This window comes from Centrocercus urophasianus, unplaced genomic scaffold (assembly GCF_019232065.1).
Source record: "Centrocercus urophasianus isolate 14NV4802_14NV808 unplaced genomic scaffold, USGS_Curo_1.0 seq_38, whole genome shotgun sequence".
Taxonomy (NCBI): domain Eukaryota; kingdom Metazoa; phylum Chordata; class Aves; order Galliformes; family Phasianidae; genus Centrocercus; species Centrocercus urophasianus.
The window spans coordinates 3,693,810-3,708,923 of record NW_024884955.1 but is presented as its reverse complement, the minus strand read 5'-3'; the positions used below and the strand labels follow the sequence as shown (position 1 = coordinate 3,708,923).

Below are 15,114 nucleotides of genomic sequence, written 5' to 3'. Positions count from 1 at the left end.
CGGACTCAGTACTGTGACTGGAAGGGGAGGAATCGGCGGCCGGGGTCTGCACAGCCCACATCAGTGCCCAGCTGCAGGCAGAGCACAGGCACCGGGCCGGCCGTACCGCGCTCCTCTCAGCACAGACCCCTCATCCCCGGTCCGCCCGACGGCGCCTGCGCGGAACCCCAGCATTCCCGCCCACGCCGCGCCTCCCTGTCTATCAAACTGAACGGCCAATAAGCACCGCCCCAGGCGCATGCGCAGTGCCTGCCTGACGTCGCTGCCCTCCGGGTGCCCTTAATGCCGGCGGAGGCTGCAAGGGAGGCAGGTACAGGCGGGCTGGGGGGTGGTAGCGTTGAGGGGTTGGTGGGACCGAAGGGGGAAATCGAGAAGGTTAACTTACGAAGCATGACCTCATCATCAGTCTGCGGGGCCGTTCTGTAGCAGGAGCTGTTGCGTCTCCGGGGCAGGACTGTGCAGGGCTGCAGGCGGTGCTCTGCCCGCGGAGCAGAGCTGGGCTGCGGGACCGCGCGGCTCCGAACTCCGGAGATCGGAATCGATGGGACATCGTGCCCTGCAGGGCTTTGTCCTGAGAAGAGGAGAGGCAGTAAGAAACGGGACTGTGTTAGATAAACGTCAATAGTATCCAGTAACACATACAAACAATAAATCTATCTATAGAACTGCAAAAAAAACCTGAGGGTGGGTGTAGAAAGGTGATCTGGTGCAGAGCATCTGTCACAACTTAGGAACTGTGCAGCCCCGGGAGGGGAGTGCGGCTTCTGGAAAATGAAGGAATGCTGTGTGCTCTGCTGTGGCTATTTTTAGTGGGATGGATGAGCAGTGAGAGGCTTGGTTTGGGAGAAAAGTGAAGCATTGGGTACACTTATGTATATGAATGTGCCACGAGCACATTTTCTGGCACAGAAAGGGCAACTCCATGCACCCAAAGCAGACAGTGATAAGCGTTCAGTTATGAGCAGAAACACCCATCCCTGTTTGACCGATCCTCGGTGCAGGCAGGACAACATGAAGAGCTCACTGCACGGTGAAAAGTAGCTCTCCTAACGCTGCTGCACCTCATCATGTTTTTCTGTATTTTTACCAACAGTCCTGCAGACCGTGTGGTGTGTGCTGGATGGGCTGAGTGATGCTGGCCCGGCTCACCTCACTGCAGGGCTGTGTGCTGTCTGCAGAGCGGCTGCATCTCTGCAGCTGACGCTGAGCACAGCTCTGTGCAGCCAACTTGCTGCTGGTGCTGATCACTGGCTGTGGGCAGCCTTGGTGAGGTGAATATGTGACTGCTGAGGGATGGGATGGTGCATCCCAGTGCAGTTTGGTAGCTAATTAATGTTTATCGTACTGCTTTAATAATTACATTGTGTGGTTTTTGTTCTCTACGTGTCCAGGACGTGGTGATGTTTGCATTTGGCACGCTGTGCTGTGTGGACCAGAAAGAATGGAGTCATTGGAAGATTATGTAAAGATAAAGATGTAAATACCACTTTAAAAGAGTAATAATGGGACCGGGCATTCAAGAACATCCGTTATTAGTGCACCGAAAGGCACAGAAAAAGGAAAGCCAAATCAATGAAAACCACAAAGGAATGGTAAAGTAAGGAAATTATTTTCTTTCTTTCCAGTTATACAAAGTACTATAGAAGATGTAACAAGCGCATGACTGCGCAGTTCAAATTCTCATCCTCCTCTCCAATCCACGTCAACACAAATGATTGTGTGGTATGACCGTGCAGGTCACGAAGTGACAGAGGTGACTGCAGCACTGCTGAAGGCACAAAACTTGTCTTTACTCTTTTATAAACTCTTGATTTGATTAAAAAAATATCTTTTTAAATAATAAAGAATAATGGTTGAAGTTTTGTTGAGACTGTGCAAGTGAAAAAAGGAAGCAAGATTGATTGTGGCATTCATATTGTACTGTATAATTAATTTTGTTAAAGTGCACTGGGACCATGAGTATTCCATGGTAGCTCAATTAATAATTAATATTTACTATTTATTATCTGCAAAGGAACTTTGGGATCCTCTGATGGAAGTTTCTTTATGAAGGCTAAGTTCTCTTAATATATTTTCTAATTTAATTATGCATTTTGCAGTAATAGTATTAAAAATGTAGTATTATAGTAGCTGGATAAAAAAAGCATAGTTACTATGAATATTAAGACTGTTTGCAACCAACTCTCTCTTCTTGAAACTTAATGGTAAACTTTTATTGAATTTCTATTCTGATTATCATAAACATTTCTATTAATGTGTGATACTGTGTTTAATCCTTGCTAGTAACAGTAATGGAAAAAGCCACCCAAGCACCAAAGGAGTAAAGAAATCAGTTTCTCATGTGAAATCTCCTGGAAGATTATGCAAAAATGTGCCAACTACCAATGAAAAGGTAAATCATACCAGTTCTTTTATAGAAAAAGGATACAAAGTTTATGTTAGCTTTTGTAATAACATCACATATTTTCTTATCTTTTCAGACTTCCTGTGACACTCAAGACGATAACCAACGAAGTGTTTTTAAGAAGGGGAGGAACCAATTAGATGACAGTACTCAGTCAAAACAGTAATTCTATTTAAAGATTGTCTGTTTAATTTGTACACAGTTCAAGCTGGCATTTAAATGCTTGTGATGAATTCTTGGCTTCATTGTGTTGCCTTTGAGGTCACTGCACTCAAAAGTCAGCATTTTTGAGGATAACAAGTTTAAATTATCAATATGGAATCTTGCTATACTGGATCTCAGGCAAAATTGGAATGAAATAAAGCAAAAATTCAAGGCTAGATAGTATTCTGTACTGATTTACTAAGTTTCCATGCAAATTTTACCTCAGTTCATGTATATCCAAATCCTTAAGGGGGAAATCAAAAGTTTGTAAGCTGGCGTTCCAAAGACTTTAATCATTCTAACAGGATGTGATATTTCTTTCTGTTTAGAATCACAAGTGTTTGCACATCTCTGCCCAGAGTTGAAAGGTCAAAGAGGAGTCTCCCAGAAACAAGGCAAAGTGAATCTTTAGTGCACAGGATCCCTCCTGCCACAAAAGGCAGCACACAAGGTAGCTTCTGTAAAGTTAAAGATGTCCAAGTGCAACATTTTTATTGCAGTAAAAAAGAACAGTTGGAAAAGAATCATGAAGAACATGCTGCTGAAGCTGGTCCGTGCTCCTCTAAATGGCAAGAAGCATCTGTGAACGAAATGTTTCTTGATTTTGAATCGGTACAAATTATTAAAGAAGATGCTGAAGATGATAGTGCCAGTGATCTCTCTGATTCAGAAAGGATTCCCATTCCTCCCTCTCCCTGCACACCACCAGAACTCATACTCAGAGCTGAAGAAATTGATCCAGTTTGTTTGGAACGTGTTCCTGATACGGGTTTTAAAGACTCAGAATTTTACTACCCAGACTTCCTGCCGCCCCCTTTTAACTCATGGGACTTGAAGCAACTGGCCATCTTTGTTAATGTAGAAGGTAGATCTGAACTTCGACCAAAGCCAACTGGATTTCTTGAAAAATACATTGATCGTCTTTTGCAGCTGGAGTGGCTGCAAATGCAGACTGTACAGAATGAGAAAGCAAAGTCAGCCAAAGCCAGACCACAGACTGCTCCCAGCTCTGTACGTACCCTAAAAAGCCCTGGCAAATGCAAAGCATCGCTTAGCCCTTTGCCTAACAAACAAATGGTTCCCCAGGAAACTGTTACAAAACTCCCCACGTGCTATTCAGGTCACAGGGTAGATCCATGCTGTGAAGAAAGTCAACGGTTTTATTCACATCCAGGGCACTTGAAACCATCTGAAAGAATGGGACATGCGATGTCTTCTCAGAGACAGTCTGGTGAAGTAAGAAATGAACTGAAAAAAACAAATGCAAAGCAACAGCTTCTCAATATGCAGCCATCTGAGAACAATTCTAAAATTCAAAGTGTTGGTAATATCAGACCCCCTAAGCAAGCACCAGCATTTCATGGTTCAGCTGCTCCTATCAAAGGCTTAAAAACATATGCATGTACAAACACAAAGAAAAATGGCAATGCTAACAATTATGTTCCTTCTAAAAAATCAGCCGGGGACAGAAAAATAAAAACAAATGGCACAAAGCAGACATCACGGAAATTTAAGTGAAAAGTTTATTAGTTGATGTTTCTTGACTGCTAGAAAGTGTTTGGCCAATGCAGAAGGGTCATGTTATCTTCATAGGAAGATCCTGAGAAAATATGTTCTTGATTCATAGTTCTAAGTCAGCACTGTTCATTTCAATACATTTGATCTTAAGCCAGCAAGAAATCTTCTCCCTGAAGGCAAGTCTTCCATTGGTCTTTCCTTCAGCATATTGACAATTGCTCAAGAGTATGAAAGTTTAGAGATATACACAGTTATATAATGTCCTCCTATTTGCACCAATTGAAGTTTGCTGAAGTCTGTAGTGTTTCTTCTGCACTCCTTTTTGTGCATTTGAGAGAATAGGATCTGAGCTCTTTAAAAGAGATGTTATTTTGTGACAGGTTTCATAGTGTTTTGTTCTGATGGGAAAGGGCTCAATTGTTTTTATAAAATAATGGAGCAGCTTATCTATGCAAAGTGAAACTAATTCTTCATAGGAGATGATGAATTTTTGGATGAATTGGATGTGGTTTTTTTGCTAGGAAGAAGAATGGAGATAATGTACTGGAATATTTTAATACTAAAAGGATTTTTTTAAAGACAGACATTTGTTAGAGAGCAGACAGCTTCAATAGTGGCAGATTAATAAAATCAAATGCATATTTTTATACCCAGAAAACTTCACTGTTTACAGACAGCGTTCCTTCATGTTCATTTTGTAAACCTTGAATATTTCAAATTGCACGTGGATATTGATGACTAATGCCAAATGAAAATATTACTGCACAATCTGTGACCTAATGTTCAAAACTGGTAAGCTCTCAAAATCCAGAAAATAGACTCTTAGGTTATGAGCTTGAAGACCAATGTAAGTTCAAGCAAAGATATATTTTGATACAAAAAATACCTATTCTTAGCCACCTGTGATGACTATTCTCTATTCCATGGCCCAGCCTGTGTCAGTTTGATTTGCTTCTTACCTGAAGATTTAGACAAGTGGCATGGGGAAATACCATAAAATTGTTCAGCCAGAGTTGAGTTCTGTCCTTAGACCCTCTGATTCTTCTTGTGTCTGGGATACAGGAGAATATGAAAGTAATTCAGCGAGTATTCAAGTGTCAGTTCAGCTCTTAGCTGGGGACACTATTTTGTTGAAAATCTAGAAATTTTTTTGAAGTTTGATTTTTAAATGAAATACTGAACACCATTTGTTCATCCTCAGCCACCTGTCACAGTGAACTGTTGATGAGAAGTAAGCTGAGGTCTGACAGACTGGATTTTTACAAGTGGATCCTTCTCATTCCTATAGCTAGTGAGAAACCATCAGTTACTATAGAATATACTATGTACATAGTTAAACTGCACTTGTCTTGGTGATCTCATCTCTCTTGGTCTTAAGATGCTTAGCTGTTTCTGTTCTTTCATTGTGTCTACTAGGTCTTCAGCTTTGTAAAATTTCCAAGCATGGATTTATATATAGTTCAAAATGTGAGAATATTGATAAATGTAGTAATAAACCAGAGTATTTTACACAAAAACAATGCTCAGGAATAGACTTAAGAAATATTTTTAGTGGCTTTTTCCTAGTTACTGGAGACCAAATGTGAAATTTTAAATTGATGAAAGAAACACTTTTAATATACAGTATTATGTTTCCATATGCAGTATTTGTTAGGATACAGTTAAAGTAAATGGTAGTTGCTTCTACATTCTGTGCTATGCAATTAAAGTGGAACTTAATCTCATGTCCTCAAAGATCATATAAGTTGGCTGTCAGAGGTGTGGAGAAACTTACAGGCTGGCATTCAAATACCAGCAGCTGCAGAGCATTAGCACATGCTTGTGTTACAGTTTTATCCTTTTGTATTGTTCCAGACTCTTCCTGTATTTCAGCTGCTTTAGATGGAAAGGGTTTTGCATCCAGTGCTGGGATTTCAAGCTTTTGCCAAATTCTATGAGCCTTCATTAGCAGTTTTACTGATTTACATTAAGATTAGGAACAGTCGGATTGCTCTTGCTGATGAGCACGATTTTAGTACGCTATTTTAGCACACTGTTGTAAGCTCCAAAAGCAAGGTGAGCAGGATCAGAATGGCAGATTTTTTAAACACATCTTCGTAGATGCAGTAATTAGTTTAGTGTATTATTATAATGCTGAATATTAATTAGCATATGCAAAATTACCTCTGATATGTTGCTTTATATTGGTGCTTCCTCAGGTTACAAGGAGAGCATGAAGATACACGCACGTTTTGCATGGTAACTTCTTAAAGAACAAACAGTGTTTCAGTCAGCTCTGACCAGAGCAAACTCAACTGGCAGAGAATTTTTTTTCTTGCAGACCTAGGAATTAGAAAATTCTGTTTTAATGTATTGCTTGCGGTCTAATGCACATCTAATGCAAACCTGTTGCTGGAGACTTTCTAAAAATTAAATAAGCAGAAGTAGTGATGACATTGAAAATAAATTGAATACTTGTTCATCACTCATTGGCTGTGGTCTGGACAAACAAAGTTTATCTCACATAATAGTTCTTGTTCACTGATTTGATAATTATACAGTAAAGTCTACTTTGTTTGCATACAGAAATAGAAATTCTGATTTTTACCTCAAAAATAATTATTTAAATGGGAGATCTGCAAGTGTTGGAATTGATCCAGCACCGGTTTTGCTTCCATTTTAGCTTGTCTGTGTTCTGGACCTGTAGCTGAAAAGAACTCCCTCTATAAAGAAGACTATGATTTATCTTTCTTTGATTTTGTATTAATGGGCATTCTCTTTAGAAACAGAATATAGCAGAAATGTTTATTTCATCAAATACATTCCATTTGGAATTAAAATATTTCCATAGCATAGTGTTTGTGTGGCTATTTCTGTATTTTCACTGTATTTAGCAATATGTTCTTATGTTTATGTGTTTTTAGCACTGACAATACTTCTTGAAGAAGTGATTTGAGATATTTAAATTGAGTGGGATTTTTTCCTAGATATTGTAAAGGTTTATTACAAAACTAATAGCCTCAGGTTGCATTTTAAATAAATACTCAGTCTACTTCAGTTACACAAGTATGAGCTAGGAACAGCTCTTGTTCTCAATGAAATTACTTGGTTACAAAGATGTAACCCAACAGTTTTGCTCCAATACGTATGAATGGTTTTCCATAGCACTGCTATGTAGTATTTTTAATGTATAATGGAAAGGATTTTAAAACAAATCTGTTTTGCTCTCAAGACACTTTTTTCCTCCATTACTTTTGTCTCTTTAGTCAAATACTGTGGTCAGCCATGGTTTCACCCCTTTGCACTCCTGCACAGCCTGCGGTAGCTTACAATTGAAGGCGCTGGTTCTGATGTTTCTGCACCATGCCTTCAGATCTTCATTTTGTTATCTACACAGACATAAAGCTTCAGCAGTTGCTCACTTAGAAGTTATGCTTCAAACAGGGATTGTTACTGTGTGAGCAAAGCATGCAATACTGGGAAAAGAGGCACTGTGAGTGAAAGAGCCTGGAAAGGAAGTGTTCAATCAGTCCCTGCTACTGGTTCAGCATGCTGAATCACAGCATGGCCACTTGCTGGTTAAGTGGATTGCATTTCTCTTTGCAAATGGGAGATTACCTTTGCTGGTACAAATTCGGTGTACTGGAATTACAGTACTTCTCAAAGAGGCCAAAAGATTCAGCAGTACTTTTTCTAAGTTGAGTTTAGCATAAAACAGGTGGCCAGAAGCAGGAGCTCTTACCTCCCAGGAGCACCTCTTCCAGGATGCTGTGGCTGCAGTTCTGTTGCACATGTGCTACCAACACCCTTCTGTCATCTGCTTCTGACATGTGCAATGTGATGGAAGAGGGGAATAATGCTGCACAGGATAACTATGCTTATATCCCTGTACTAAAATGTCTTGTTTGACTTCATCCTTCTTAATTATGCTGCAATTTTATTATTCTTCTGTCCTTTCTTGTGTGTTACTTATTGTTGACTGAGGTAACTTTTGTATTTCTCATTTAAAGGAATTTATTAGAAGGTTCAGAATAGTTTGGCTGACTTATTTAAATGGGTATGTGATACCTTCTTTGGAATTGATATAGTTATCAATTCTATAGTGTGAAACTGCCTGTAATGTACTCTTTTTTTTTTTTTGGCCCTTGTTTTGAAACATTGTCTTTTCTTTATTGCTCCCACTGGAATTATTATTGGGTTTCCTCAAGAAAAATAATTAAAATAGGCCAGTTTTTTGGAGCCCAGGTTTTGATGTTGGTAATCATTTGTCCTTTTTTATTCAAAGCTTTTGTGGTTATTTTTGCTGAAAATTTCATTGGAAAGTGATCTTGTAATTTAAAGTTACTGCCTATTAGCTACATTAAAAATGAGATGTTGCCTACTGGTTACTTAGCTGTAGTTTTTTCATTACCCACAAGATGGCACTTCTGAATTCTTTTTTGTAGAAAATTCCTTCACTGCAGCATTAACTCTTCACTCAGGGACCTCAGCCATGTTCCTGCTGCTGATCAACCCAGCTGGTTAAAAAATAATTGCTTCTACTCCACGTGGCAGTCACTTTTATAATAGTGCCCTTAAGGCAGCAAATGGATGTAAATATAATCAGTTTTCATATTTAGAACACACTGATCAATACAATTCATATTCTCTGTTATAATTTCAGTTAGACAGCAAAGGCATACAGGTAAGTGCTTGCAGAGGTACTTTTTAGCCACTTTTCATCCACTTTTTGGTGGATCATGCCACTTTTTGGTGGATGAATGCATTTTAAATATTTTCACACTGTGTTCATATATTCAGCTCAGACTAATCAAGGAGGAAACGGAGAGAAATTCAGAGAAAAAAATGGCATTTCCTATTTCTGAAAGTCCCTTTGCTTTACTATTTTTTGTAATTTTTAAGCATTTCAAGGGTCCTCTGTGGGCAATCATACAAGAAAACGATAATCAGAAAAAAAAAAAAAACAAAACCAGATGATACAGCCCCATCCATATCTACAAATCCTCATAGATGAACACCAAAACACTGAGCTTTGCTTTGAGCCGTCTAAGTTCTACATAATAATCTGTTCATTTTCATTTTTCTGTTCCATCTGACAATGGAGAAAGATTTGGTTTTCTTCTGGAATAGCTGTAATGCAGTGTAACTACAGCTATTGATTTTTTTTTTTTTCCCTCCCCTGTTACAAGTCATGTTAATAAACCCCTCAGAACAGCCTCCCAGTTCTGGTTTCTGCCCTTCGGTCTGGCATGTGAAAGAACAGATTGCCTGAAAGGTTCTCCCTTTCAGCTGGGCAGAACTGGAGCTCTTTGTTCTTTCACTACTTTCTCATCCCTGAATTTCAGATAGCTTCTGGAAGAAACAACAGCTGCTCTGAGAACATCCCTAAATAATAGCTTTTTTCCTGTACCAGAAGACATTGGTTTTAGAGCAGTTACATCACTATGGATTTAGTAAAGCAGAAAACCCTTTGGGGGGTGCGTAAGAAAGAAAGAACCATAATAAAAGGTAAATGGCATCCGAACTATGAAACAGGCACGCGTTCAGTGCTAGCATACTCGTGCCGGCATCTAGCGGCTGTTGGCGTTATTACATCACTGTAAACATGCTGCAAAGTTGAAGGTATGGCATCACTGATAAAGCAAGTAGCACTGTAAAGAAGGGGCGGTATGAATTTTCACTATATGAGACCCACAGATGTGTTACTTTTAAGTAGCCTGGTTGGTACGAGTTTGACAGCAGTTACAGCATGGGGACTATTGGTGCTACAAAACACAAATGAGGAAAGAAAACTTAAAGTGTTCTGCCCTCAGGTAAGAAATACATAAGAAGTGGAATTAGTCACAGTGTTACTTTTGCTCTGTTCCACTTCTGTGCTAAAACAGAAAGGTTCCTCCTGAGGCACACACTAAGTCTGGTATCAAAGGCACTGTTCTTTTGCTCCAAAGTTTACTTAGACAATAAATTACACTTTTGTAAGATGTTATTCACTAATAATACATGGCTAGAAACTTCAGTCAAACGTGATTGGAGAATAGAGTTGAATAGAAGTCAGCTAAGTTTCCCTAAAAGCCAGCAGCAAGATCTCTTTACACAGTAAACCACTAATTTAAGCGAACAGCCCGGTACACATCGTTCTGAATGCAAAAACTTCAAATCCACAGCAGTGCCAAGCAAGATGGCTGCAAAGTGGAACCACAGTGGTAAGATTAGAGCTGCGTTCTGCTATTTCCACTGAAAATTATGCAAGATTAAAAATAGTAATGAAAGTATTGTTTGTGTGTGTAGTGTTCACGCAGACTTGTGTTGTGGCTCTATAGCACATCTTCCATACAAGTTCTGTTGAGCCTACAGCATGTCATGCTTACAAACACCAAAACATTCAATGAGATCATCTCAAGGCCCCTTTGCTCATGCCCCCCCAGTGCCAAGCAGACAGCTCATGCATTGACTACAGAAATCTCAGCAGAAAATTGCCCTTCTTCAGGGGTCAGTGCCAGGGTGGAATCACAAGAGTGCTGTGCATGCAAACAAAAATATATAGTACTGATGGCCTGAGCTTGTGCTTTGTGTAAGAAGCCTCTATTGAGTGTGCTTTAAACCAAGTATCTTCACAGTACCTCCTAAATGCTGGTGATGGGCTACGATGTTTCAATTACCTGTTCGCAGTGAGAGGTCTAATCACCATGCCTGTGAATCCCCATTACTTCTGGCCCCCGCTGTGCCCAAGTCAGTGGGAGTCCCAGCAGCACAAATGTTTATCTCCGCACAATCTTCATCTTTGTCTTTGTTTTGCCTCATTTATAAAAACCTTACTTAAAAGTAAATGACATATAATCAGGAAAGGGAAATTAATCACACCGGAGCTGAGGTTCTGCCTCCCAGTTTAAAAGGAAACAAGAGAGACTGATCACAGGAAGACCCTACAGAGAGTGCATGTCAGCACATTAGTAATGAAATCCATGAAATCTTTTTGTCTCAAAAATAAAACGTATTCCCTGCCTGCTATTTCCTCTGTTCTGCTGAGAAGGAGTATGAATTGTAATTGAGCCTTTTCTGAGCCATTTTAGGATCATTTCTCCCTTCTAAAGGACACATTTATCCCAATTAAGCTATTAAAAGAAGTAATTTAAAAGACAAGCGAGTGAGAAGAGTTTTTATGAGTGAAGAGTAAGCCACATGCTGGGTGGGCCACAATTTGTCACTTCCAGTAAAGCCTTAGGAGCTGTTGTGCTTCACATGTATGCTTAGTAATAGAACTTTGGATTGATATTTCATAGAGGGCCTGGCTAGGGGCTCCTCTACCTGTCTGCTGAGAGGAAGGAGGGAACTGATAGAGCACCTGTAGTACTGGAAAAGTTTCTCAACTCAGTTCAAAAGCCACCTTTGCAGAAAATGAAAATGGACATTTCCTTTGTTAACTGACATGCTATGCTGCTGAACTTGAGAATAGAGAGAGAATTATGCCATTCTAATGTGGTTTTCCATCTTATTCTGTAATTGCATTTGGAAAGCTGCTGCTTGGGGAAAAGCCAGAGGACACAGAGAACAGGGATATGGCTGCTGCACCACCACATCCTTGTGCCATTTCTGCCTTCTCCATGCCCATTATTTAATGCTTTTCAAAACTGATGAGAAGAGTTCAAAATGGAAACCTCAGTGTTCCTGCCCTGCCAGCAAAACACAGCAAGCTGACCTGACAATTTCTTGATGTTTAGAATAAGATACTGCATATTTGCTGTAATTACTTCACTCTAGCCTGAAGATGTGACTCTTAGGAAGTGGTATATTTCTCAAGAAAGAGAAGACACTTGAAAAACTCCAATATCTAGCATTTCAGGTGCCTGCTTTGATTTGCTTGAGTCTTGGGGGTAGGAGCCTGCTTTTCCTGTTGCCTTATGGATAGTGAACTGAGTCTCAGGCTCACAAAGCATGTCTTACTCTGAAGGATATGTTTCTACATTTCTTCTTTGCCTGTTGGGACCACACGTACAAAAGACCTTTTGGTGCAACCTACTGATTATTCATAAATGCTAAATATGATATGTTATTAATAATTCAGAACTTTTTGCTTTGTTCTAAATTCTATAAAATAAGAACGAAAATTACTTCTGGGAAGCAATTAGCAAATTATTCCAGAGCACTGATAATTACTAATGTTTCTCAATGGAAGCTTTTTCTGCATAAAAATAGTTCTGCAGATATCCTGAAGATGGCATACCTAAGCCAGTTATGGACCTTCCAGTAGCAAAAAGGGAAAACAAAAAAGGCCCTTTAGGATTCATATTTTGATGTGGTCACTGGGAAGAAGTTTTTTTTCTTAAGACTTCCACATCAGCATCTTGCAAGGAAAGTGCTGTTTAACGGCTATGCAGAAATACTCAAAAAAGGAAGATGAGGAGACAAATATGAAAACCTTGAACAGATATTTGTGGATCTTTCTTTCAGATTAGTTTATGTACATTAGATAAGTTCTATTACTGTTTGTTTCAGAAAAGAGATAGTAACAATGTCTGGTAAGAAATGTCTACACTTTTTTCTATCTGTATTTGTTTGTATTTTGTGCAGCTCATTTCATTCCATTCAGTTTTCAAAAGGTCTTAGTTTCTAAAATCGTAGTGCATATAGGAGATCCATTCACACCACAAATGACCATTTATAATCACAAAAAGAGGACTTACCCTTGCAGCTGGCTTTGAATACCAACTTTCCTCATAAGCAATTTACATACTCCAAGATGTATTTTCAGTATTCAAATCTATACAGTTCATTAGAAATGAAGGTGCTTTGCACACTGCAGTAATTGATACTTCAGAGAAGAACAAAATCAGGGAGAGAATAGTTTCTTCCTCTTCCTTCAACATTTTTAAATGCCCACATAGTGGTTCAAGGAGACATTTGATAGTGTCAAGTCTTTAGTGTATTACTTTACAATAAGAGTGTCCTTGGGATTAGTATGAAATTTATTAACTTGGAATATGATGGCTGTTGCTCTCAGGATATTGTCCAAAAATGAAATCATGAAGAAACACAATTAAACAAGTAACTCTCCACAGACCTTGGGTCAAATTCTGCTGAAAATGATCTTGACGGTCTCCAAATTCATCTCATTTTCCTAGCCAGTTACCAAGCCCGTCCTTACAGGGAGCTGGGTTAGTAGAGCTGCTGCACATCAGCTGGGAGCTGCAACAGCTCAGCTCTGCAGGCAAGGCAAGCAGCACATTTGTAAGTTCTGAATTAGCTCCAAGGAACAGATAAAGGTAAAATGTCCAGGATTATAAGAAATGAGCATATTGTGAGAAAGAGAAGAAAAATATCAAGCATACCTATTTCTTCCAGAACTGTGCAGTGGTTGGACCTTCCTTCCTGATCTCTGTTAAACATCAATGAATTGCAGTATAAATATTGTATGGGCTGTTGTCATCTTTTATTTCGTGGTAGTACCTGAAAGAAGGTATTTTAGTCTTTAAATTACGGTTCCAAGATGTTCCCACAATGAAAGCAGTAACAGTCAGACACAGAACTACTACCTGAACTTTTGAAAAAGATTCCAACATATTTTGCAGAATTTCTGTGGAAGGATTTTTTTACCCTGTAATATTTGCTTCCTGCACAAAATAGCCTCTATCTACCCAAAAACAGGAGCCTTACATTTGGAAAAACACATTTTGATTTTTAAACATGTAGTTTAGGAAATATTAGCTACAGCAAAGGCTACCATAAAACACAAACTCACCCAGGTCAGCCTGATGTCTTGCCAAGAATTTGGTTTAGATCGATAGAAACACCATCAACCTATCTAATTGAACTGCATTTAGGAGAGACACAAAAGAATTGAAGCTGATTGTGGAAACCTTACCAACACATTTTTCTAAGAACACATTGCAGATTTCTATATGAAAAAAGAACAGCAAATGTATTACAAGGCGCAAGCACTCACCATTGCTCCTAGGAAAAAGCCAACATAAAAAATGGGCTTTTAGTATAGGAACCAAAGTGTATTTCAGATCCTGAAAAGCTGCTGACACAGTCTGTAACTGATGGAAAACCAACAGAACCTGTCATCTCTGCGTTACATTACTGACAGTATAAAAGGTATTTTCATTTAGAAATTCATTTGAAAGCAGTAGTGACAAGTGAGTTCTTATTTCTACCTACACTGGAAAGGATTTCTCATGCTAGTGCCTGATCTTTCTGTTATTTTAGGGTAAATCAGGAGTGATTCTAGTAAAGCCAGAGTGCTCAAATGAATCAAACTGAGAGAATGAGGCTCCATACATTCCTTGATCAGAACATCCATGCCTGTGACCAGGACATGCTGTTTACAGCAGCTGTCACTACACAGGAGGAACTATAGGTCTTGCTGAAAGAGGATATTTGGGGAAATATACATTTAAAAGGAGACAACCTCACAGAGTCCGGAAAAAGAAACTGAAATTTTGCAGTGCCGTCAGAAGTTGAAAAGGCTTGGACTATAAAAATTGAGACAGAATGAAGAACCTTGGCAGTTTCTTACTCAGACATTCTTAAACATGGCAGTATCAAGCAGTATTTCTTGAAATCTAAACAGGAATAAATAAAAATAAATTTGGGTGTAACTCGCATCTGAAGGCTGAAAAGCTGAAATTTAGCTAAAATCAAAACCAACTCCAGTCCATTTTCTAAATTTCACTGCAGTGTGAGGTTAGAAGCTCAAGATGTACTTCAAATGTCTAAGCAGAAAACTTTGCAACTCTTCTACAGTAGGGATTTGCCTGTAAGCAAAAAGGTGCAGATTTACAAACCTTGCCTACAGACTGAGCCAACAACCATAGAATTAACAAAGTTATTCTTCTTACTTCAGAGAAGAGCTGATCTAAATAGTTGACAACAAAAAAAGACAAAGTTAAATTAAGAAGTAAAAACAGTTCAATGTCAAAGTGACGTGCTAAACATTAGAGCTTTGTGTATTTAATACATATTGATCATCAGCTCACGAACAAAGGATTTAGGATGGATCCATACTTTAT

The 15,114-nt window shown here is 39.0% G+C and overlaps 1 protein-coding gene across 4 annotated transcripts; it reads left to right on the top strand.

Annotated features, from left to right (window-relative positions):
• The first annotated feature begins 222 nt into the window (after window positions 1-222).
• On the top strand, window positions 223-8,486 carry FAM217B (family with sequence similarity 217 member B). Of its 4 annotated transcripts, none has more exons than XM_042832502.1 (5): window positions 223-310; window positions 1,392-1,592; window positions 2,290-2,392; window positions 2,481-2,566; window positions 2,938-8,486. In XM_042832502.1, exons 2-5 carry the CDS (start codon window positions 1,573-1,575, stop codon window positions 4,124-4,126), a joined length of 1,398 nt encoding a protein of 465 aa, XP_042688436.1. In that variant the 5' UTR covers window positions 223-310; window positions 1,392-1,572; the 3' UTR covers window positions 4,127-8,486. The 4 variants fall into 4 exon arrangements, with proteins under 4 accessions (XP_042688436.1, XP_042688435.1, XP_042688434.1 ...); XM_042832501.1 differs by having other exon boundaries at window positions 2,284-2,392; XM_042832500.1 differs by having other exon boundaries at window positions 1,392-1,597.
• Window positions 8,487-15,114: the final 6,628 nt, after the last annotated feature.

Excerpts from the sequence above, each read along its gene's own strand:
- FAM217B (XM_042832499.1), top strand. The coding sequence starts at position 1,503 with ATGGGACCGGGCATTCAAGAACATCCGTTATTAGTGCACCGAAAGGCA. Across the intron at positions 1,598-2,283 it reads AACCACAAAGGAATGGTAAA|TAACAGTAATGGAAAAAGCC; the intron begins GTAAGGAAATTA and ends AATCCTTGCTAG. Across the intron at positions 2,393-2,480 it reads TGCCAACTACCAATGAAAAG|ACTTCCTGTGACACTCAAGA; the intron begins GTAAATCATACC and ends TTATCTTTTCAG.